Source organism: Orbicella faveolata, unplaced genomic scaffold (assembly GCF_042242905.1).
Source record: "Orbicella faveolata isolate gen_17 unplaced genomic scaffold, um_ofav_v1 contig_36, whole genome shotgun sequence".
Classification (NCBI taxonomy): Eukaryota; Metazoa; Cnidaria; class Anthozoa; order Scleractinia; family Merulinidae; genus Orbicella; species Orbicella faveolata.
In genome coordinates, this window is record NW_028301565.1 from 4,500,639 (window position 1) to 4,526,017 (window position 25,379).

Here is a 25,379-nt window from a genome sequence, read left to right on the forward strand (position 1 = left end):
AGTCGTGTGTACAGACCTCATGCGATCACTGCGTTCGGTCTCAGGGTACTCACGACCTCGGTCAAGATTCTCCCATACAGACCTCCTGCTAGGCTCGATTTCCGCCGCTCTCTCATTTCCCTAAACAGCGGCTGGTAATTAATCGAGCCTAACCTCCTACTCTTTTAATAAGAGCTAAGAGTTTAATAAGAGCTATGGGGCCGCTTAATACAGGTTTGACTGTGTAGAACAGGGTTTTTTTGGAATTTGTGGGAGGGAAGGGAATGTGTCAAATGTTTGGTCTAAATTTGACGAGGAAAAAGGTCGTCGTTACAAGACAGACAATCAAATGACAGATTGGACTACTGTGTCCTTTTCCTTTTGCTTGATCTCGCTTCCCGGAGCCGTAGGCCGCCAAGGACAGTTCTCCAACTTTCTCTTTCCTGAGCCAACCTTTTGGTTTGTTCCAAGAGTGCCAAGGATTCTTGATGTAATACCGATAATTATCAAACGCGAAAGACCGTGTTTGACAACAAACACCGAGAAGAGACCTGAAAATGCGGAGTATTTTTGACTAACTTCGAGGAAAGTGGCCAAACCAGGAGGAAGGGCCAAACGCTGTCTTGAGTGGATGGATGGATGAATGGATGGATAGATAAATCAGCCTCCTTAAAGGTCTTAATAAAGTAGTACCCGTGAAAGTTGGGTATATTATTATTTTTTTTACTTTATTACTTCGACATCTAATTCTGTGTCACGCCATAACATCCGTCTGATAGCTGATCTGTACGTTCGCGTTTGCAAACAAGGGCAGCGCCCATTTTCAATATGCAACTATCGCAAAAAATGGCATACATGATTGTGTCGTCATTGAATGAGGGTCATCTTTCCGTGAGTATTTTAAGTCCGCATTGTATTATAAGCCATTATTATATGGCAAGGTAGTCTTGAGGTAAATCCGAGCCTTCTGATTGGTTCTTTCTTGGTCTGGATTTCGCCAAACGGACCGTTTCCATGAAACGGTCATAAGCTGTGTATTTTTTGTTTTGGAAAGCCGAGAAATTCAAAATTTGCAACTAAACCTACGAAAAGAAAACGTATAAATACTTTCATTCTTCAGAAAGAAACCACCTGAAAGACTGATATTTTACAGAGTTTACAACATGGACGAGGAAGACGAATATTTATCAAGCGAATTTTATTATCCTGAAGATCTGGAAGCGTCTGATGTAGACACTAAAACAGGCATCAGCGAAAGTCAGGAGGACATAGACGATTTTTATATGAACAAACAGAAAAGCGCAAACACAAATAAGAAGACGGCTACTGATATACTCCTCTCTGCTACGCGGGAGATAACGGTATGACAAATGAAAGAATTGAAAGCCTACCTGTGTCGTAGCTTGACCACCTTTTGTCCAAATTTTTTCTGAACACACACAGGGAAAATGGAGAAGAGTACGAGCTAGCAAAAATTTTCAGTTTGCGGCGCACGATACAGCGATACTTAAACGAGAAAGAATATCCATTCAACATAATCAAGGACAATGGGTTTGAAAAAATCGAGAAGAGTATTACCTGCGAAGCGCAAGTCACTGGTTCACGAGCACGGTAAAGGAACTGAACAAGCCGCTAAGGCTACTGACGAAAACGAAGAAGATGCTCTTTTTGAAGCGGGAGAATTCGGCGTTTGCACTTTTCTGTTTGTTTATAAACTCGTCTTGAAGTCTTGGTTATATTTAACATGATTTACGTTCAATAAATTTGTTTTCAAACACGTGGTAGCTTGTTCTTTCTGAGTTGCTCGCGTATTCAAAAACACGTAACGGCGGAAGCCCTTTGAATCCAGGTGACCGGAAGTGCGTTCTAAAAGAAAACAAACAAGCATGGCGCAAGGGCCATACAATAACCTAGCTAGCTCGAGCCGTACTGGGGAATATTGGCCTTCGGTCGTTTTTGTACAGACCTCGCTGCGTTCGGTCCGTACTGTCACGACCAAGGGTCAATATTCCCCAGTACGGCCCTCGCGCTCGGTTAGAAAGAGGTTAATATTCATTATTTTGCTCAATCCCTCGCATCTTTTTATCAGACAATATATGGGGATTTACGATCATTCTAATTCTACTGATCAACACATGGAAACTGCCAGTGAAACAGAAACGTTCGCAAGAACCGGGATCGCAGTTTGCCTTATAACATGAATTATACGGCCTAGCACTCAAATATAAGAAGCGTATTCCAAATTTGCATACAAAGGAATGTAACGTAAATACGTGCTTAAAAATATATGAGATGTAAATAATAATGAGAGGATTAATCTCTCAGGTTGTTATGAAATGCCTGGGGTTTTCTTAAACAGTAGTTTCAGAGCTCCAGACAAGCATTACGATGCCTCGTACCTTTGAAGTTCCTCGATCGCTCACGGCTTGAAACGTGCCTGCTGGATCTAATGGTAAAGCGAGTGTTGACAGTTAACCGACAACTTCCTTATTCTTGTCTGTTTGCTTTTCAAAATTTATTCGAAGTCACCTGATCTCAACAAAATCAGCTCATTTAAAATTTACAGCCTACGAAGCTAGTTTGACACTTCTCATTTTCACTGTTTCAACATACACTCTTCCGTTTTTATAATAATATAATTTTAAGTATCAGTAGGTGACGTCACTGATATCTTTGCTATATAGGTGCAAAATCCTTCCTTTCCGTAAACGGCAAAGCTAGTAAAAGGAACAACAAGAGTAGATTGACGCTTTTCAGTTATAGGTGAGAATTGGGTTCAGTTTTTAATTTATAGCTGCCGAATATCGCCCAAACGTTTATTTGAGATCCCAGCACTCCTCATCCAGTCCCCCCCAAAAAATAAATTTGAGTACCATAATTGAAACCCCCTCGGGTACTCCCTTATAAGTGCTTTGTAGGTATGTGCGGCCCAAAGGGTATGGTTTTTTAACCATTTTTGTCATAAATAGGGTATAGATTTTGGCCATTTTTGTCTTAAATAGGGTATAGTTTTGCACTCTAGTACTAAATTTGGTATGTTTTTTTAGAAGAAGCTACTTTTTCATCATTATCGATAAGACCATAATAATAACAATAATTTATTTCTTATATAGCGCTATTTACAATAAAAATGATCGATAGCACTTTATAACAAGTATAATAATTACAATACAATATTTAGAGGGATAAGGTAAAAATATCTACAAAGATAAATAACTGCTAAATTAGATCAACAAAAGCCGCTGTTTTGCAAGGCCTTTAATATCGGTCTGAATTAGGCAACTAATCTTAAGACAGGCCTGAAACATGAACAGGGTATTGGAGTCAGGTCTTAAATAGGATTTCAAATTTTTGGTCAGATCTTAAATAGGGTAGGGAAAATCGCGGATTTTGGTCTTAAATAGGGTAAGGATTTTGGGAAGCGGGCCGTACACCCCTACCCGATTTTTCTGGGAGTAGCCCTCCCCTATCTCCCATGGGTTGGAAGCTACTAACAAGTACTTTTATTTGTTCTACATTAGCTTTGTATATCGATCAACAGCTTATGATGGATTTGATTTATTTTTGACTTTTGTGGATTAATCAAGTGAGTTCATCTGGTTGTAATTGAGTCTCGTCGCACTTGCATGAATTTTTCTTCGTACAACCCATTTAACACAAACAAAAACGTGAGTCAATGGTATGCAAAATTTCTGCGAAAAGTGACAAGTGCCAAAACCCTTTTACGCAATACAATGCTGAGTCTTCGCCCCGTTTCCTCGAGTTCCTTCGTAAGACTAGTGTCAAAACCGTAGGCGGACCTTGAGAAAGTCTATAACAGTCTTATCCACCTTTTTCAAAAACTCTAGGAAATCCTGTCTCTCGCAACTGAGCCAGTACTACAGGCATTAAAAAAACCTGGAAGGTATAGAAACTAACTCTTAAAAAATCGTTTTTATAAGAGCAGATGATAAATCGTGAACAAAATTTAAGGATTTTGGAATTATACTTCCGTTTTAACCTTATAATGACAGTAAAAAAACTCCACAGTCTCGACGAAAGTCGGCTTCATGTTGAAGGCAAGGCAAGCAAGCCAAACCGGCTGAACGCAATGTTGGAGGTTTCAACGAGCTAAGGAATTGTTCGAAATAAAATCTGACAGCTGGATCATTATTTCCTTACATATGCGTTTTTGTAATATATTAGTCCTGCGCAGATCCGAAATGTTGTACAGCTCCTGGACAGCTCTCGTTGGTGTGCTCATCCAACGCACTTGTGGGCGGTTTATGGCAAAAATCCTCTTTTGATAGGCAGGGTGCTGTGCTATACATTGAATGGGTTGATCTGTCCCCAAATAGCACAATATAAACAGCAATTTCGTAGCGATCTGAAACACTACAGCGCGCTGTCTCGAACGTTGCATGTGCAAAAAAATCCCGGTGCAAAATGCATCACTGTATTTATTTCAATGTATTTTGGTCTTTCAACGGTGCTTTATCGGATCCTGCACTTCCTGCCCTTAGCCAATATGAAGAAGTCTCAAATTCGGTTATATTACAAGTTTATTACAGTTATTAACACGAAAAATTTGGCTAAGCTTCTACGAAACTGCGGAACAAATAAATTACCTGGGAAACTGCATTTGCGCAGTGGCGTCACAACATAGCGGCTCTCATTCCCGTGAAAAAAAACACTGATTCTCAAAAACTGAACACGCTTTGGGTCGCTTTTGGAAAGAAAACCTCTCTTTTTCTTGCTGTTTTCTTTTCATAATTTCCGGTGTTCCTGGTAATTAGAGCTATGATTTCTAGCTTTCCAGTCTCCTTTAGATCCTTGTTTAGGTTTTCGTAGACAACAAACAATATATAATTATGGTCGTTTTTTTTTTTTTTTTTTATCATAATTCAAAAACTTGCATTTCTATCTTTCCTTCTCCGCTCGAGTATAAAGTTTTTTTGCAGGAAATCAGCCTTATTATACGATTTCCCCCGGCTTTCGACTACATTCCTCCCCGAGAATAGACAAAGATCAAACCATTTGTTAGAAGGATTCTGTAGCTTCTGAAGTAACTCAGTCTGTTTCATTTTTTCATGGCGAACTGCCTGAAAACTGTAGGTGATCGTTCAATATTCGCCCACGTAACTCCATTTCTGTCGCGACTTTGCATATCGTTGTTGACTTAGTGGACCTCCGCATATCATACGGTGTTGGTGCCATTCTTGTGGTTATTAATTAGCCAGGGGGGCTAATTTTAACACGGATTTACCCAGTAACAAGGGATAACATTTAATAGCCTAGATGAGCGAAAGGTATTTGTTTATTCTTCTGTCTGCTTTACCCATTAAAAGCTAATTTATTCGTCTATTTTATTTTTCAATTCTTAAAGTCTATCATGGCAAAATATAATAGTGACGCAATCCGACTATTGTCAAGAGACGATATAAAAACATGAAGAATTCACAAGAACTGAAGGAATTCTCTTTCAGCATGTTGAAACGGGTTTTCCCCGGACCGTCTGAAGCGTTCAGGTCCAGAGCACGATTTCAATCATTCAAAGAGGAAACTCTGGTATGAAGTTCCTTCCCACGTTGTTGACCTCTGTTATGTTTGATTGGATAAAGATTTTGACCCTCAGCATCCTTCGACACATTTCACAGTGCTGGGCGTGACAAGAAGTTCTGACGTCACGAATTTACTTTTGTGAAATCTTGGGACGAGTTGCGGGCAGAATACTGTACTCTGTCAGCAAAGAATAACGGTTATAACTGGGAGCCTTTAACAGAAAAAAAAAAACACTTAAGTAAGTACTCTTTCTGTTTCTTATTGTAATCTGACTTCTCTTCAAATAACTTCCAGATGGGATACCGCGGCAACCTAACCAGCCACTGCCTGTTAAGTTATTTCCGTAAGATATTTACTTATCGTGCGGTCGATATATAAAGTGCTATTGATTTATCCATGCTGTTCCAATACTCTAAAACGTTTTCGCCCATCGTCGCACGATAATCAACCATCGACGACGAGTGCGCTGATTAACGACGGCTTTATGTAATATCAGCAACATTTGTTTTGATTTTGTCATCACTGGCGCGCGCGACAAACATTCGCGATTTATCATCCTCCTTACGTCTTAATTTATCAGTTTATTAAGTGTTCAACGTTGAGCTTAATTGATCGCGAAGCGTCTCTTCAGAATGGACATGCAAAGTCTCTACTGATGATACAACATTCCCAGGGCCACATTTCGTGACTAGAACTCGCCTGCTGCTGTAGTTCGTCTGGCTAGCATTGTTGTTTTAGTAAACAGACATTTATAGGTCTTTGTGTAGTCAAAACGGACTTTTAATGAAAGCCGCGCTTTTCCGCAAAGTCGACTCGTGCCACTCTATTTCCATATATCCAGTTACAATTTATTTTTTGACCTTATGCAACACTTTTAACCAAAGTCTAGCAAAATAGTAGTGATGAGAACAAACAAGAATTTCCAGCATTTTTGACCACGCTCCAACTGTTAAATTACTAAGCACATACATTAGATTGGTACGGATACCGTACGGTCTGGTAAAGAACAATAAAGTGGGCGATATTAAAATAGTCGAGAATAAAGAAAACAAGCCAAAGCATCTGTATCAATAAATGTCAATTCAGTTGGACCGATAAAAGGTTCATTATATCATTTATAAGGCTACAATTTCATTAGCTATGGATCATCTCCAAAAAAATGCTGATATTAACTTCTGATTGTTTTTATTGCAGATTGGGTTCACCCCCCTCATTGAAGCTCGCTTTGTAGGCCTCCTAGGAATACCAAGACATCAAGCCAAGTTATTTAAAAAATGCTGAAGTCGATTGTTCTTGTAACCGTAGTCCTGACTTTATCCTTCGTACTGAAAGCTTCAGGTAAGTCTTGTAACTCGTGCCACATCACGTTATTTCTGGGCTGAAGGTGATGAATGCATTATGAAGTTTCCTCCGGCAGTTTCATTTGACGGCATGATTCATCCGGTGTCTCTACCCACACAGGCTCTTTAAGCGCTCATAACTCTCTCCAGTTACTACACCGTTCATAATTCATACATAGAATGGAGTATAGCCTTTAAAACTCAGCCCAATAAAAATTGTCATATTCTTCTTCAAATTTTGTGACAAATGAATTTAATTTCCTTAATCTGGTGTCCTTTTTCATAAACATGCATGCTCGTCTAAAAAAAGAGCTGTGCTCTAGCTAGGACATACAATACCTGACTGAATATAAGATATGGCGGTCTGCCAGCTATCGTATTCTACTAGAAAGGTCCATTAGCTCATATCGTATGGCAAGAAATCTAAATTCCATCAAATCCTGAAAACCCGCTCTCCGATTAGCAATGGGTCATTTAAGAATAATATGACTATTGGCAGCGGCCACTGTATTGTTAGATGCTGGAGTTGTTAGTAAGCGATAGGGAAGTGGACTCTGAAAACATCATACTGAAAAATGTAAGACGAAAAAAGACAGCAATTTTTTAAAGTTGCACTGTAAATTAATGATTTTCCTCTGAATAAATTGCGAAGGGGTCGCAAGGCAGATTCTTTCCAGACCAACTTCCAGTAAAAGGCGGTGTTCGATTTAAAAGAATAATATGACTATTGGCAGCGGCCAAGAGCAACTGAATTAAAACAAATTAGGGTCGACTATTTCAGGTTCTTGCCAGTGATAATAAAGTTGTGTTGTCTTGCACTATTTTTTTTTAAGTCAGACAACCATTCCGTAAAAATCTGGCCAAAGAATTTTTACTCAGCACTAGTAATTTTGCCTGTTTTTTTTTTTGTTACAAAAGTGGTTCAAGAACATTAGATACTTGTTAACATTGTAAAAGGTCTGAATTTCGTGGGACAGTATGGTCCAAGAGCAAATCAGTTTGCCATATTTCCGGGGGGGTACTCTGAGAAAAATTGGGTGGTGGTGTGCGGCCCGCTTCCCAAAACCCTTACCCAAGTTATGACCAAAATCTGCAATTTTCAATAGCCTATTTATTACCTGACCCAAATCAATACCCTGTTTCTTACCTGCCTTATACACTTAGTTCCCTAGTCCAGACCGATGTTAAAGGCTTTTGACGGGCTTTTGTTGATCGTTGTTATCAATAAAAAAGAAGAAGCTTATTCTAAAAAAAAAAAAAAAAATGCCCAATTCAAGACTAGAGAGCAAAAAACAGACCCTATTAATGATCAAAATGGTAAAAATCGATACCCTATTTATGACCAAAACGGCAAAAAAATCATATCCTTCGGGACCGCACATACCTATATAGGCCATATAGGGAAGTAACCCCCCCCCCCCCGCCCCCTCCCAGGGGCCATATGCAAGAATCTTAAGATTAATAGTCTACAACACGACTCGTTTTGTGTAGTAGCATTGCAAAGCCTACAATTATTGTGTAGGACAAAAAAATGTTGCAGGACTTTGAATCATATTTGAAAACCCAATGAAATTCGAAACATAAAACTTATTAGAATTTACATCTGTATCTAAATGTGGAATTTGGGTTTTCCTCAGAGGTGGGTAGTCAAGCCGAACACCAAACACATGTTTGCCAAAGTGATTTAGAGCATATACATTTATTAGCACTATAATTTATATTTTATATTAGAATGAATATTAAAAATCAATATTTAATTCAAATTGAATCTTTAAGTTGGGTTTCCTGGCGGTGGGTACTCAAATCAGAACACACATATGCTTGCCAAAATGCATTGCAATCTGACAACTAAACATTAATCAAAATATGTTATCGACTAGAAAGCATGATACAGTGTGATTTTAAGTTTATTACTGCTCCATAAATCTGTAAGCATTAACAAATACAAATTTATTTTTGTTGTAGAAGCGAAAAGAGTTGGGGAAGGGTTTTGTTATAAAAAGCTCAACTCGAAAACGGGAGAATGCAAGTCAAAGATGAAAGTAAAGCAACAAAAGGTCGACTGTTGCTCAAGTGGTGGAGCTGGATGGAGCGCTAGACGAAAGGACAGAGCACAATGTGAACCATGTAAAACCTCTGTAGTAGGTATTCACCACATCAGTTTTATTTCATTTTATATGGGCCTAGAAATTCAATAGACCTTTCCCGCATTCCAACAAACAATGGCTCCGAGTCGAGGTCAGGGTGGACAAAAATACAGCAAATATATGAAAATGTCCACCCCAACCTCGCTCTGGTGCTATTGTTCATACGCACTGAAGTGGAATGCGGGAAAGGTCTATTAGACTGGAAGGAAATATACTTAACTAAGATTTGCTACAAAATGTCACGAACTACTGGCTTAACCGGAACTTTCGATGTGCACGAGACGCAGTCATGCGATTTTCGTTTTAGATAATTTGAAACAGATACAGGACCGTGTTCACTTGAGCCTCTTGTATTATTAAAAGTTGACGCAAAGTAGATAGCTAGCCGTTAATACTCTCAATTGTATTGCGAGAATATTCATCATTGTGTTCGTCAGCCTCTTACCTCGCACGTGCAGCGTCACGTGTATGCTTAGATGTTTTTTCTCGTGTTCAAAATAAAAAAAGTCTCGTAAAAAAAAGAGAAACGTTTTTTGGATCATATATAGGGCTTGATCCTAAACGGTGAATTTTGTTATTAACGGGCCCTGAATTGAGACGTGGAGTTGTTTCAAAGCCATATCACTTGATAGTTTAACTGTTAATCAAATCTTTGAATTGAATAGAAACAAGTTACTGGGGCGCCTGGAGTGAGTGGAGTAATTGCAATGCAACATGCGGTCCATCATTCAAAGTCAGGACAAGAGAGTGCATCTCAACAGGAATCAAAAGTTGCAAAGGAAAGAATGAGAAATCGAAGCCTTGCCAGACTGAACCCTGTCCAAGTATGTACTAGTGTGTTCTATTATGTTATTGTATAACATGCCCACATTGGAAGTTTATGGTGCTTCAGTCTTGTTGTACCAATGAACAATTGCGTGAAGTCCAATAATAATTAAGAAATATAAAACATGCACCGTGTTTCTATCGAGTTTTAGTATAAATCTACTAGCGTTCTATCACGAATTGCGTTCTCTGATGGGCTACGCTACTCACTATCTATTCCGTGATTTATAGTGACTAGCGTAGCAGTGTGCGCTTGTTAACAAAATGACGGCCGCTTCCTGGCGTTTTCGAAGTGTTCGTGAGGAGGATTTAGAAAAAGTTTTGAACGACTATTAGATTTATACTAAAACAATTAGATTATTCGCTCTCGTTTTCTATGCGTGATAGAAATCTGGAGCTCATAACCTAATTGTTTAATAGGAACACGATTTTAAAACAATCAGCCTGCGTATTTTCTTGGGCTATTTTCTAATGCTCAAAGCCATTGTCTTTTTCAGTCGATGGAGGATGGTCGCCCTGGGGAAACTGGACAAGTTGCTCAGTGACCTGTGGAAAAGGCCTTCAAACACGAACTAGAAATTGCAGTAACCCTGCTCCCCAGTTTGGCGGGAAAGATTGCCAAGGAAAGTTGGAAGACGCGCAATCCTGCAGTGACACGGAGCATTGTCCAAGTGAGTTAACGATTTTATTTTTTTTATCTGATGTTACAGAAACTCGTATCAAGGACGCGTTTTACAGTGCGACTACTCGTACCGGGCCAGCGTGTAAGAAACCTAACCAATCAAAACGTAAACTGAGAACAATGGACTGGTAGTTTCTCGTTACGGCAAGTAACAGTCTGTTTGACGTGAAAACATAATCACTATCGACTCCTCTGCGTTATATACACTCTTAGAGGTTAAGTCCTTGAAGGCGAATTGTCATAATTATAAATCTAGCTCGAAAAATTTACCTTGAAAACTCATTTTGCGACAACTAAACAGAAACCGGTGAAAAGCGTACAAAATTTAGGATCGAAACTAATCAATCAATAAATGGCAAAGTTTCCTGAGAGGTTCGCAACCCCTCGCACTTTGATGGGTTTTCAATTTTGCTAAGATCTGTTGTTCGTATTCTTCAATGTTATTGGTTTATTTGAGGAAAAGATCGCCATCCTTTGTTTTCAAGTAACGTTCTGATTGGTTAACTCTTTTCCAAGTTGCCCGGTTCGAGTTGTACTAGTCGCACTGTAATACATGTTACCATATCAACTTTATACTAAAAACTAACACTTTAGAGGTCGAGCCAAAAGCACTCTTCAATGGACAGAAGAGAGGTTAAGCACAGACGTTCTCAAGTTAACATTCGAAAACATTTCCACTTTTAGAAATATCTTGATCCGCAGACCAGAACACTCAACTATCCAATCAGCGCACGAATGTTGCGTCTCATGATGCGAGGTATCTTTTCAAGAAATATCCTGATGTTATGAATTTGTCGATCTAAATCAACATCAGCGATGTTTCAGAACGCGAATAGGAACAAAATAATCCCACGATCTATTTGTTTCTTTTTTTTTGTTGTTGTTTTTTTCACTGGTCGGAAATCAACCGATTATAGAAAGAGACTCTTCCTCTTTCCCGTGACCTTTTGGCCAGAACGTCATTTGTTAACGACGTAATGAATAGCTTTCCAACTGAATGACAGCAGTGGAGGTACACCGGCTAGATTCACCTCCAGTTTGCTCTTCGTGACTCAAAGATGTCTTTGATTAACCTTTTAACCTTTAATTTCAAATCTAAACATGAATTGTGCCTTCACATTTTTGTTTTCCTTTCAGTTCATGGAGGTTGGGGTGAGTGGAGTAACCATTGGTCGGAATGCAGCGTGTCATGTGGATTGGGAATACGGACACGTGAGCGGGAGTGTGACAATCCTAAGCCTAAGTATGGTGGTAGACCGTGTGATGAAAAAGAACGTCAAGATGTTAGATACTGCAGAGAACAGATTTGCGATCCAGGTTTGATCCTTTATCTACTTTTTCCCTCGTTTTACTGCTTTTTGGTTGCTGCTTTTCCACAATAGCAACTAAAAGAATTCACTTGTTTCTTCCTTATTATTCAAATTTTAAACCACACCGGGGTTTAAATGACAATTGCGCCAATTAGCATCAGAAAAAGAAATCGTAAAGGATTCTGGGGCTTGAAGTCAAATGACGCCATCATGCAAATCGTCCATTGCATCGTTTTTTTATCTCCCCTTCTGACAGAACTTTCGGCTTCCGGCTCTGGGGAAGGCTGGGAATCAGGCAGTGGCTCGACATCTGGCTCGTCGGGTGATTCCGGTGACTGGGAGGAGTACAGTGGAAAAAGGGCCTGGAGCGATGATGAAGACTTATGAGAGAGAGAATGATTCTTGGGGAGTCTTTAAGCAAATCTCTGCAAACTATGTTAGTGTTTATGCAGTTTAGCAGTTTAATTTTAAATGTTTGCAAAATTTGTAGCTGCTATTTTTCAGATTACTGGCCTTTTAGCTTTCCTCTTTCTTCAATAATTCGTTCATTTTTAATGCTGCGTTAAACTGTTCTGACTTTGGAGGCGTTTCCAGCTAAAAGTCGGTTTAATTTCTTTCTTTCCAAATGGACCGTTGACTCATATCGTCAAAGGTATTTGGAGAATTGCGTGGTAGAAAGAGAAAATAACCAGCAATCCTGCAAACCTTCCACCACGAAAGTCAAACCCCATGCATGCAGTGAGTTAATGTGGTATTAACTTTACATTACCTCATTAAAGTGGTTTGTGGAGAGCGGAACGTTCACTCGTTTCAACATAAGTCAAAATTGTGTTTTAAATTAGCTAGTGGGTTTTTATGACCTTAATTTGTAAAACTTTTAGACTCTTTCCCACTTTTGTAAGTTTAGAAGGAAATATTTTAGGTAGTTTAGACACATAAAGAGTTCTCTGTTTTCGTTAAATAGACTATAAAGAAAGGGGTGTGCATGTAAATTTTACGTTGTTTCATTTGTTTCAAATATCGACCATTGACAGAGGATACTTCTTTTGCGGAAATCTTTTTTGTCTTCGACGTTCAGTGTGTGGCATAGAAAAGATATGAGAACTTTAAAAGTTTGTATATTGTCGCACACCCACTGATGCTGCGGACGTACCCGCCAACCTCAAGGTAAATCAATGGAAAGGGGAGAAAAGTGATTGAGAGGAAACTGTTCAGGTCTCAAGATCATAAGAAAGTAAGGATATTGAATCCATTGAAATACGTTTACATTGAATCAAACCATGAATGGCACTGATGAAATGATATACACGTCTAGTTTAAGGACTGTGACTGAACTTTGTTTCTGTTGTTGTTTGTTTGTTTCTTTTTCTTTTTCATTTGAACTTGAAAGTTTCCATTTCCAATCTTTTAAGGTTTTAGCAGTTTTTTGGTGTATCTTCCCATAGTTCTGAATGAAAGAACACAGAGAACCGTACAACCGAAGATGTTCTACAATGAACCATGTGAAAAGACATGCAAGCCCGTCCTTCATGTTTGAATTGTCGCTAAACGCAATTGATAAATGGACTGTGTGGGCTCAAGTTTACATTTTATCAGAGTTTAAAACGTTGTCTATATAAACGTCCTCAAGTGACTCTCAGCTTTGGGTTTACTCTTAGTATGTTATTAAAATTTGGGTTCGCTCAGCCTTAACGTTCTTTAAAAAAGAATGCTCTGACAAAAAAGAGTTAAGTAAGCCAGATGGCATGAATTATAGTAAGTAGTCTTTATAAAGTTAAATTAAGAAACTAGAGCAATATCTTCTGTTGTATTATGTATACTTTTGTCAAGGTAAATAAATAACTAATTATTGAATTCCATGGGAGTGCTAAATTGTTATCAACTTTTGTCTATTGACTTTAAGGGGTAGCGAATAAGGAATAACATACAAACTCCGGTGACAAACATGACCATAAAACGCAAGTTGGAAAACAAAATTCATTTAAATTGACGTTTCGCATGTTTCGACATACAACTTCAGAAGTGACCGTTTAGAATAGAAGTAACAACCAAATACTTAATTTAAGATAAGTAACTAATTAACAATAACAATGACAGAAGCTGAGAAAAAAATTTGCATATTGAAAGATGCAAAGTAATAAAGATAAAGCTTTTCGCTGCTAACATTAGCGTTTAGGGTAGGTTTCAATTTCCCAATTAGTAGAGTCTCCTTTATCTTGCAACGTGTATCTGACAGACCTTTTACTATTATCTCAAAGTGGTCCCATTTTAAGTTGTGACCAGTTGACGTGACGTGTTCTGCGATAGCTGTGCATGACAGTTACTCGTGAACGCTTTAAAATGTTCAGTTTTTCTGTCATGCAATGCATGTTTTGTTTTTCCAATGTAGAAATCCTAGCAGTCCCCACAACTAGCCTTAATGGCAATTCTGAAACCTGAAAATATTTAACTGGTCGGTTAACAATTAACTTGCTTGATCACAATAGAGTCACGTTTTACTTCGTGACGTTCTCTATTGTGTTTGGCGTTACACTGGTGTAACTCCCCAAAATTGCGCATGCCTACAAAAAAGAAATTGCAAACATCCGTACATTAGGAATGCAGGAATGGCATCACATAACCTGCTGCTAGAATTGTCACAGGCATAGGAGGTAAAATAGTTAGCCTGCTAGGGATGATGATTTATAAGTCTCTGCACGGTTTGGCTCCAGAATATCTAATTCGAGAGGCGAGAAACCGCATATAATTTAAAGGACTCTGAGAATAAAATAAATGATCCATTGCTGCGTACAAACTATTATAAAAATAGCTTTAGCTATAGTGGCGCCGTCCTTTGGAACAGCCTTCCTTGTGACTTAAGGGAAGCAAAATTTAAACGCCAAGTCAAAAGAGATGTTCAAGGCACGGCATTCGTGGAAAACAGCTTTTTTTATTTAATTATTTCTTACTATAAGTTATTAGTAGTTTTAGCGGACGAATTTTTAACCCTGTTTAAATAAAGATTATCTATCTATCTAGCAGTTACGTTTGCGTTACAAGCGATTTGATTAATGTGTGACATTTTATAAACGCTCGCAAGCACACATCACCCGATTCGAACTACAAGGTCATTCAATGTCATGTGTCAGTGGGCAGTAAACAATATCAACAATCGAAAGGTCAAAAATGTAAATTTGTATAGATGCAAAGAATGATTGATCTTCGCGGTTACTGAATCGTGAATAATCAAAATTCAACTGAACATCAAAGCAGGACGGCGCTTAAGGTGAACTAAGGTTCGAAGACCGGCAGTGAAGGGGTGCTTTTGGCTCTTCTATCCCCGCATTCTATCGGACATTCTCCGGTACAGTATTTTTGAAACAGGTTATCTATTCAACTCAGCAAAGCCATGGCGTTATCTCAGTCGTTTGCATGTGGCTTGGTAGTGATATTCGCAATTCAGTGGAGTTGCTTTGCGGCAAAATTTGCGATGATCTCGATGAAAGGAAGGAGTCACTACATGGTTCTCGAAAGGCTGGGAAAAGAGCTAGAATCAAGAGGTCACGAGGTAAAGCACTGTAATACCAAACCCTTATGTAATTAAGTATGTAATACTCAATTCAGTTGTTAGATGAGTTTTTTTACATATTATTATGACAATGGTTAATCCGTTTGATGTCTATGATTTGAAGGTAATTCAAAGAAGTTGAGTGGTATGCTGGTAAACGTATTCCGTGTAGCTTCTATTTGTAAATTGCCTTCGGGCTGCGAGGAGGAATAAATTTACTTTTAGCGTTTAAACAAGCAAGCATGCAAAACGCTGTTCACTTTCTTTTTTTTTTCGTAAGATTGAAATTTGCGGTACGGTTTAATACCTTGTGGTACTCAGCACGTTTCTATTTGGTATATACACTGAGTCGAACCCCTATTTAAGCGGCCAAGGAGGTGGCCCTTAAAATAGTCTTAATGGGGTTTGGCCCTTGATAGGGTTTCGTCAGCTTAGAAGAAACGTCAGTTTATTTAAATGCAGACGTGGAATCACATGAAGAAAATAATAAACGGGTGTTTGAATATTCTTATCACTGGTGGCCGGTTAATAGGGATTTTCTTTATACTATTTTACTGAGAACAATTCCAGACCTTTGCTGACCGCGTAATAGAGGTGCCCGCTTACTGTAACGGGTGGACCCGTGCGAGGGGGACCCGTGCCACTGAAAAGGAGAATCTTCTGAATCTTTGTTTACAATATTTGTTGCATTTGCACAAGCGCTTCAGTTTCTGATCTACCTACAAAAAAGTTGTTCGAATATTGACAGGGCATAGCACGATTAACGTTGTCAAGGAATTTCAGCCTAAGTGCGGCGCGGGTATAAAAACTCAAATTTTTTCAAAGAATTACCATATAAACTCATTATTGCTTTTGCCACTCAGAAACTTTACAGTACATGTATTTGAAAGCTTATTTCGCCATCAATATGACGTTCGAAGAGCCAGCAACGATCGCTCTACAACTAAACGTACCTACAAAATTGACGTAATGGATAATCCTTTACGAAACTCCACGATTACATTACGTATACATACATGTACAGGCATGCCGCGAAGTAAAAGAAACATAAAACTGATCAGACCCCGTCCACACTACGCCGGAGGAATTGAAAACAGATAGACTGTGAGCAGTCTCTCTCTTCCTTGAAAATCCGTGGGGAAGAACGCAAAACAAGTAAGCTTGCGAGCGTCACGCACTCTGAGCGTGACGTGCGAGCTGCGAGACAAATAGTACGCCGGAGGAATTTAACAACCAACAATTACGGGTCATTTTGGTCTTGCGTTTGACGAAAACTCAGGGAGATCATATGATTATAGTGACGTTTTCGAAAAGCTCCGTTTTTCTTCCACCCGAAAACGAAAATCCGGCTTTTTCAAGAATTTTCGAAAAGCTCCGTTTTCGTGACGGATTAGTGTGGATGGTAGGCGTAACCGTAGAAATAAAGCTGCGGTTTCACATTTCTCCGGCGTAGTGTGGACGGGTACAAAACTTGGCATGTGTGTTTGCATAAGGGACAATGACGAAACAACGACGAATAGGAGCCAAAATTTTCGCTTAAGAGAGTTAGTTGCTCTCTTCATCCTTCTTAGAAATCCAAGCCTCGTAAAAACCTGTCTGCAGAAGTGTGTTGTCCGGTTTTCGCCAAATTCGAAATCTAATGCAGCCTTATGTCACGCCAGAAATGGTATAGCAAAGATATCAGTGACGTCACCTGCTGTTTTTTATATGCCAACCAGAGATCTATTGGCTGGTGAAACAAAGAGTTCTTTTAACCATAAACAACAAAATCAATGTTTGTTAGCAGATATCCTGGCTGTTTCTAGTTCGATTACTTCTCTTGATTCTTCCCTTTGTTTCTTAAATGTTAGATAAATATTGATCATGAAGTTACCTTTCATAAAACCCAAAAGCACAAACGTTACCTTTTCGACCAAACTGACCAAACTGAAATGTTAAGTCACAGGGACGTAAAGTACACATATGTATAACCTCTGGAAGTCTAGAAACATTAGTTATGTATTTATTGGCGAAAAGTGTCTTTGTTAATTACATCTGCTGGTATGACAGTCTCTACCATGAAACCCGTTTCCAATGATACCAAAGGCTGACATGTAAACTTGGGTACGGTAATCTTGATAACCGTACCGTTATTCACGGTTAGCCAATCAGAAGCCGTGTTTGCCGTCCAGATATCCTGCGATATCAAGTCACTGACCTGATATGGCTACGATCAGGAGCCATAATCGGGAACGGAGACCGCCATCCTGACGTCATATATCCGCGCGGATCCACGCACATGTCGGGGGCTCTCGCGTGGATGTTGTCACGTTGCCTGATCAAATGGTGAGAGAGGCGAGATTCTCTTGCAGATTTTTCACAGCGATGGCGGGGAATAAGGCAGGGAATAAGAACCAGGGTTCTTATATGTAGCTTTATGCTCTAACCTAATGGAAAAGGTGAATTTTTCAGGGTCGAAAACAAGACTTCAATTTCTCGCCCTGAATGAATAATATCTGCTCGCGCTAGTTGTACGAGTAAGATTTTGCGTTTGTTCTGTGGAGGAAAGTTATGTAAAAAACACTCTTTACTCTGGTATCGAGTTAATTTGTGAGTTTCCCAAACAATGCCTAATCGTAACCAAACCCTGTTTTTGATAGTTTCTTATTGTTTCTGCTTGTTTGGCGAGTTTGCAAAAGTTTTTGAAAGGAAAGTCTGACGCGTACATAAGTAGCTCATTTGCATAGTGCAGGCGTGCACTTTCAATTCCGAGTCGGTGTTTTCAATTGTCAACAAATCTTGACAAAGATTTCTTTCGTTGTGTTTTGAGCTGAGGTGCTGCAACAATTTTCACCAACGCCAAAAGGCTGCTAACATCATGTGTGTTTCTTTAACATAGTGAAATTTTACACTGCGAAACTAAAATAGACAAGGACTGAAGGACCTTTGATAACTCAACCAACAAAATCGATCGAAATCGTTATTCGAGTTGATTAAAGAAAGCGTCATCGTAATTTTCCTGATTATTTCTGCTGTATTGACATATTTTCAGCCAAGCTTGTAATATGTTCTCAAACATTTATCAACTTTAAACATAGTTAAAAGCTAGAGATAATATATGAGTTCGATGTAAGTATTCATACGAAAGTGCGGAAGTCCATTTTGTCATGTTTTACTGGCTGTGCAAAACACGCATCGGCAGACGCTCTTATTCATCGACAACAGACAATTTATTGGATTTTTACACAACCAAACTGAGCAGCATCTACAGACATAACTTTATTGTCACTTAGTGGGCCTTTATAAAACATCAAGCATTGCTTACAATTCAGGCGAAACTCAAACTTGCATTTTTTTTTTTTTTTTTTACCTTTCGGTCGAGATAGACTATGGCGAAATGCTTGCAAGCGTGTGGTAAGAGGAGGGAAAACTTCGAAGTCCTGAAACTCTGCTATTTCCAAATATATCCAACTAGTTTTTTGCTGTGTTATGGAAAAGCTGTAAATCTTCAACATATGTGAAACTTAGAGTGGAGTAATGTGGAGCTCTTGTAAATGAAGCAGCGCAACACAACTTGGTCAGTGATATAAAGCGGGACATAACTAAATTCGACGCTGTCTTACTTCACTCAAACTTGAGCAGATTACGACGAAAATACCAAAGTAAAATTCCGACAGACATGAACGTATTGAGTTGTGGGCCAAAAGCATCAAACATTTCGGGAATTTCGGCAGCCATTTCCCCGCACTACATCCGCAAAAATTCCTCGCAGCACGTACGCGCGTGTACCGCACACGATTGCGCAATTTGTTCTAAAAATAGAAAAATTGTCCCATATCATAGGGACAGCCCCAATACTAGAAATGGCGCGCGCTTACGGTCTCCATCCCCGATTACGGCTCCTGCTACGATATCATGCTTACTTAACCGAATTTGGATTTGGTAAATACCAAATCGTACCTTTTTGGTACGATTCGGCGGCATATCACGCTCGTTTGGTTTCGCCATGGGTATTTTGGATCGACTATGTCTCGCCAAAGTACGAACCATAGCTCAACCAAACGCGCTTGATATGCCTCCGAAGCGTACCAAAAAGGTCTTTGATCGAGCAGTAAGTACATAAAAACGGCATTCATTTCTAGGAGCACCACTCAGGTGTAACAATTAATGTATTCCAGCTAAGAGCTCAAAAGTCCCATTTTGTTCTTTCTGCTGAGATCACTGAGGCACATTGCTCTAGAACGCCACTTTTGCATTACTTTAGTAATATCTTGAGCATTTTTTACTCGTCAGGTGGTGATTTTTGTTGGAGAGTGTGAAAAGTACGCCCTGAAGGACTCAAACATTCGAACATTCGAGTGTTCAGAAGAAATAAACAAACTGGTTGATCCCACCGCTATAGCTGGTTTAAAAGTAGTTTGGTATCATTACTGTGATGCAATGCTCGGCCATCATAACAACATGAACGAAGCCAAGACTGCTGACCTCATTATTGGGGACGCCATGTACCTGTGCTCGTTTCTGGTAGCAGATAAATTCTCCTTACCACATGTTACAGTTTTGATGAGCCCTCTGAGTACAGCACTTCGCCTACCGTATAACTTTGCTGATCTCCCGTCCTATATACCCCAGATGTTTTCCGGGTTGACCGATGACATGAACTTTCTACAGAGAGCAGGGAATAGCCTTCGGTGGTTCCTTGGTCGTTTGTCTTCACCGAACGCGCTTCATAGCGTCTACGGAGGGCTGAAAGAGAAGTATAATATTACGCCAGAAAAAACTTTGCAGCAGACTTTCCAAAAAGTTGATATCGTTCTTGTTCAATCGGATCCCCTCGATTATCCACGACCACATTTGCCAAGTAAGTGTCACGTGAGGTTATTTTCTTTACACCGTAACATGTTCAGCTATTCATCTCCCCAAAAAGCGTATACCTCGCCAAAATTTGAATTTATCTCGAAATGCTTGAGAAACGAAAGCGAGCGAGAAAAATGGAGAGGAAAGGGAATCAACTTTTCCCAATTTGATGTCGGCTTGTCCCTCTCCCGCGGGGAGGGATGGGGGAAACACTATATGAAAAGGACGGGGAAGCTCGGCGTACCTTTTAGGGATTCAAAAGGGGTTTTGGTGCCTCTTAGGGTGTCCAGCCTCGAAATGTCCACAGCGGAAGCTTTTGTGGTTCTTTTAGGGGTACAGAGCCGAAAAAAACATATGACAGGAGGCTATGTGTTGTTTTAGAATTGGTATTTCTTAGGGGTAAGAAACATCTCAAGCCACACCCACAAAACAGGATCTTGGTACCTCTTGGGGCTTCTTTTCACAATTTCCGACGACGAGCACCCCTTCCTTTTTATATGGGAGTTCCCCACGGGTCTCTTTTCCCTGTTTTTGTTCTTTTCTTATCAAATTTACTTCTTGTGTTGTGGATGACGTGGGTTATCCTTCATATATTAATAGGAATTGGTTATTAGTTTCAGCCATTTGTCAATTTTTTCAGACTGGTTTGATTCAGGTGGACCCGCTGAAGTCCGTATCACTTATGATATCACCTGCTAAGCGTAAACGTCGTCTGATCACTTGTATACCAGTTACCTGCCATGCCAGAAATGTTAAGGGGGCAATCCTCTGCATCTAGTATTGTTTACTGAAATTATATAGTTTTTATATCATTATTTAACATTTTTTCGCCGAATGCGAAGTGAACATTGAAGTGAATGTTTACCGAGACGAAGTCGAAGAGTTAAAATATTCGTCAATGCACACTCCGGCGAATAACTCTTTTAATATAATTTTCAGAGGTGAACATTACCAAGTACAAAATAACAGACTAGAACATGGAAACACAGACGAACTTATTTGTTTGCATACACATGTGTAGCCGTAGTTTTAAAAATAAGCTCAAATCGATGTTGATCGGTTGTGAATCAATTTACACATCGAGTTAGGCAGTAAAATAAACATGCGAAACACTACGAAAAGGAAAAAGTGCCTTTTTAACGTGGTCGACTTTATTCACTTTGAAGTCATCTTCTAAAAATGAATAGCTTCATTGTGAAAAAAAGAAAGTAAATATCGGTCACTCGATGATAAGATTTATGCTTGAAGGAACACGACCGTGCACGACCTCTTGCGCTCTTTCTCTTTGCATAAGAAGGTTGAGTTTTTTTATAGGGGAATCTTTAACCACCCAGATCTAAGCTTCTTCGAGCTGTCTGTGGTGACGTCAATCAACTCGGATGCATACCATTAACATTTTTCAATTTCCCCGAAGTGCTTGATCCACACTAACATGAGAGTGTCGTGTTTTTTATACTTGCCAGATACTAAGCTGGTCGGACCACTACTATCAAGTCCAGCTGAATCACTTGCAGAAGAGCTAGAGCAATTTGTTAGGGGGTCTGGTGACAAAGGAGTTATACTCGTGTCTTTTGGATCAATCCTTGGTGAAATAAGCGATCAGACAATTTCAACAATGGCTGATGTGTTTTCTACTTTGCCGCAAAGGGTTATTTGGAAACTTAACACAGGTACGATAATTCTTAAATTGTTTTCATTTCAACGCTATTTTTTTTTTTTATTTAACTATTTAAACAATTATTTAATTACTTGCCTTTTGTGGTACCTTCTGGAAGACCCAGCCAGTGAAACTTTACTTAACTATCTCTCAGCCTAGATGAAGTATTTTCTTTCTTATTTCTTTTTTTAATTTACCTTTTGCCTTCCTTGGTTCATGTTTATCCTATGAACTCTATTTCAATTTCATCTGGAGAAAACAGTGCTTAACTTTAAAAGCTTTGAGCGCACTCTGAGTTACAAAACGTTGTCAAGGACAAGACTCAAGGGAAGCCGTTTTTAAGGCACGCGCAATTTATGCCTGGCGGGAAACTGCAAGATTCGTGTTCTTAACATTACCAAGCAGGACAAGCAGCTTGTACTCAGAGTCTTTCTTCCCCGTGACCAGTGACAACCCTAAAGAGTTTTGATTGGAAGTCCGGAAATATCGGACTTACGGTTTTACTTCTACTCAGAGTCACCCGTTTGGCAAGCTTGCGCAGTAAATAAGTAAGAACCGAGGAACAAGATTGCAATCTTTCGTTTGTATCTACCGTTTCTAATATCCTATGTTTGCCCCAACAGACGGGAAAAAATTAACTCTTGGCGAGAACATAAAGGCTTTGTCATGGCTGCCACAGAACGATATTCTAGGCCATCCGAAGACTCGTTTGTTTATCGGACACGCTGGAATGAATGGATTGCTGCAGGCAGGTTACCATGGTGTTCCTATGATTTGTGTGCCCTTCTTTGGCGACCAGTTTGACAACTCCATTGCTGCAAAGTACTTTGGGATGGCAGAGATTTTGTACCAGGAGTCAATTACTACAGAGTCTCTTCTGAACACTATAAACACTGTTATAAACAATGCCAGGTATGAATGATAAAAGCTCTCTTTCTGTATCAAATGAAACTAGCCAAAAGAATAATCCTTCTATTAATAGGGGACATATATGTCGGCTCATACCTCTCTTTTAGCCCTTCTGGGCGGGTCTTTGAACGTGACCGCTTGGTACATTGCGTAGCCGTCCTTTCCGAGTCAACAACGTGAAACGATCAATTAATTGCGAAGTGTTCTGGAGAACATGAACCACTATAGCTAATTTTTCGTATATCTATATTTAAGACTGAAAACGGGCGCAAGTTTTTAGACACCGAATGGATCTAGATAACTGCGAAGTTCTGAAGTAAAGTATGAAATACATTTTTTTTTTTTTTTCATTTTTATGCGTAATGTCCCATACAATGTTAAGTTTCACTATGCTGATTTTTGTCTGTCAGCAGTGTATTAAAAGTTGAATCAATACAATGAAAGCAAAATTGTATCCCTGAATGATTGCCTCAAAATGTTGTTTTAATAAATGTACCTTATACCATCTATAGCAGATGCTAGTCAGCATCATCGTGTCAAAGACTGTTTAAAGAAAGATTTAATCAATACCTTTCCTTTTTGCTTGGTTTCAGTTACCGCGAGTCCGCAGCTCGAATTTCCAAATCCATCAAATTGCGTCCCCGCACTTCTATATAAGAATCCGCCGACTGGGTGGAGTACACACTGGCTCAAGGTGGCTTACCGCACCTCAGGCCGAAAAGCCTGGATCTACCATTTTACAAGCTTTACCTTTTGGATGTGTTATTCGTGTTTGTTGTACTGTTGATTGTCGTATTTGTAGCTGTTTATTCAGTGATAAGGTGTTTTTGTCGATTGTGCTTTAAGTCAAACCCAAACAAAGCAAAATCTCACTAGACAGCTGTTGTACCGTGTTTTCTCGATTAAACGCCGGGCCAACCTCGTTTCCAGGGTCTCTCTTCCCTCCCTCTCTCTCGCTCCAGGGGGCGGTATGTGTTTGAAAGCTGAAGAAAGTTTTATTACCAATAAGAGCCGAATTTTCCGCAACTTCGTTTAAATATCATTGACTACAAAGAAAGTCAGCGTCTGACTTTGTTTTACAAGTTAAATGTTGCATTTATGTAGTGAAATTGATGTATTTTAATACATCAAAATGGCAAAATGACAAACGATAGGTTGACAAAAATGATGAAAAAAATACCCTCGTTTGATGAACCGTGTGTCCCGAATAGATCAGTTTCAATATATTAAAATTCAGCCTAAAACAATAGACCTCAGCACGAGGGTCCGGGGAATAAACCCCACAAACTCCGTAGTTATTCCCCGGAGCCTCGTGCTGAGGTCTATTGTTTTAGGCTGAATTTTAATATATCGAAATTGGTCTATTCACATCGCATTCAAGCCACCCGACTGTTTGAAGCACGGTAATCCCGAATTAGGGTGAATTTGACCTTAGTTTGAGAAGTTTTTGCAATGGTTTCCTGTTTAAATTTCCTGTATTTCAATTTTGAGGCATTAGCAAAATAAGCCCTTGATAGACTTTTAATCCGCAGCTGAATCCTGGTTTAGCGTTAAACGGTTTTCGAAAAACTCGGCCCTGGGGCCCGTTTCTCGAAAGCCCCGGAAACTTTCCGGGCCCGTGAAGCCATTTTTTCCCACTGTATCTAAAAAAAGAGGTGTATACACCTGAAACTTCTTGTATGAAGAGAACCTCAGTTCATATTAAGAATGTGTGAATAAAACAGCTCTGTAATCATAAGGTTTGAGATTTTGCTAAGGCTTTCCGGGTGCGAAAAACTTTCGGGACCTTCGAGAAACGGGCCCCTGGTCTACAACGTCGCATTTTAAAGAAATGACCACGGCGGCTAATCGAGAAATTACGGTACCTTAAAGGAGCTCAGTCACGGTTTGCGCATATTGAAAAGTTTAGCCTCAATTTTTCAAGTTCTTCGTTTGTAATCCGTGTTAATCTTCTCCATCCTGAACCATCCTTGTTCCTTTATGGTTTATCGTTATCTCTTTGGTGTTTTTCTATCTTCTTAAACTGTTATTTTCAGGTTTCCTACCATTTAAAGGTAATTTTGTACGTGGCCAAAATAACTCAAAATACCGTGACTGAGCTCCTTTAAGGAAACAAGTACCTAGAACTAAGCAGTATGTTTTGGATAGTATGATACCCTTACTTTGAATGAGAGCGATGTTTGATTGACAACGAAACAATAAGTGGTGAACAGGAGCACTTCAAGTATACGTATATCATCTGCAAAGGGAAAACGTCGTGGGGGGGAGGAGTGGACCATTCGACATAGTGTTATATGAGTAAACTAAGCCCTAAATCCAAACCCTTGCTGAATTTTGAGAAAAAAATGTTCCGCTTTTACATACCTATAGGACAAACGTTACAACCCTTTTTTCCATACTCTTAAAATTAGCTAATGGAAAGGCCCTACCTAAATTAGTTTTCGTTGCCCTTCAAATCTTCGTTCGCAAAGCAGTGCCACACACACTACTACTATCAATGATTGTTAAGTGATTTTCAGACTCGTTCAGTAATTAGCACGTTTCAGTTCAAGTGAAATACCCAATAAAGACCACGAATATATAGTCTTAACGTTTACGGATTTCTT

General features: G+C 39.3%; 2 protein-coding genes across 3 annotated transcripts; both read left to right on the plus strand.

Annotated features, from left to right (window-relative positions):
- The first annotated feature begins 5,616 nt into the window (after nt 1–5,616).
- LOC110067196 (thrombospondin-1-like) lies at nt 5,617–13,678 on the plus strand. 2 transcript variants are annotated; one of them, XM_020774499.2, is made up of 7 exons: nt 5,617–5,758; nt 6,715–6,858; nt 8,826–9,005; nt 9,673–9,831; nt 10,330–10,503; nt 11,652–11,831; nt 12,081–13,678. In XM_020774499.2, exons 2-7 carry the CDS (start codon nt 6,795–6,797, stop codon nt 12,209–12,211), a joined length of 888 nt encoding a protein of 295 aa, XP_020630158.2. In that variant the 5' UTR covers nt 5,617–5,758; nt 6,715–6,794; the 3' UTR covers nt 12,212–13,678. The 2 variants fall into 2 exon arrangements, with proteins under 2 accessions (XP_020630158.2, XP_089130789.1); XM_089274663.1 differs by lacking the exon at nt 5,617–5,758 and adding an exon at nt 6,603–6,621.
- Nucleotides 13,679–13,795: 117 nt separating this feature from the next.
- On the plus strand, nt 13,796–25,363 carry LOC110067245 (UDP-glucuronosyltransferase 2C1-like). Its single transcript, XM_020774549.2, has 5 exons — nt 13,796–15,371; nt 19,644–20,211; nt 21,671–21,877; nt 22,488–22,776; nt 23,367–25,363. The coding sequence occupies exons 1-5, from the start codon at nt 15,213–15,215 to the stop codon at nt 23,428–23,430; spliced, it is 1,287 nt and encodes a 428-aa protein (XP_020630208.2). The 5' UTR covers nt 13,796–15,212; the 3' UTR covers nt 23,431–25,363.
- Nucleotides 25,364–25,379: the final 16 nt, after the last annotated feature.

What these genes read in the sequence shown, in the direction of transcription:
- LOC110067196 (XM_020774499.2), top strand. Translation starts at nt 6,795, where the DNA reads ATGCTGAAGTCGATTGTTCTTGTAACCGTAGTCCTGACTTTATCCTTC. An exon ending in ATGTAAAACCTCTGTAGTAG is followed by an intron (nt 9,006 to 9,672) that starts GTATTCACCACA and finishes TGAATTGAATAG; the next exon opens with AAACAAGTTACTGGGGCGCC. An exon ending in CCAGACTGAACCCTGTCCAA is followed by an intron (nt 9,832 to 10,329) that starts GTATGTACTAGT and finishes TGTCTTTTTCAG; the next exon opens with TCGATGGAGGATGGTCGCCC.
- LOC110067245 (XM_020774549.2), top strand. Translation starts at nt 15,213, where the DNA reads ATGGCGTTATCTCAGTCGTTTGCATGTGGCTTGGTAGTGATATTCGCA. An exon ending in TAGAATCAAGAGGTCACGAG is followed by an intron (nt 15,372 to 19,643) that starts GTAAAGCACTGT and finishes TTTACTCGTCAG; the next exon opens with GTGGTGATTTTTGTTGGAGA. An exon ending in TCCACGACCACATTTGCCAA is followed by an intron (nt 20,212 to 21,670) that starts GTAAGTGTCACG and finishes TATACTTGCCAG; the next exon opens with ATACTAAGCTGGTCGGACCA.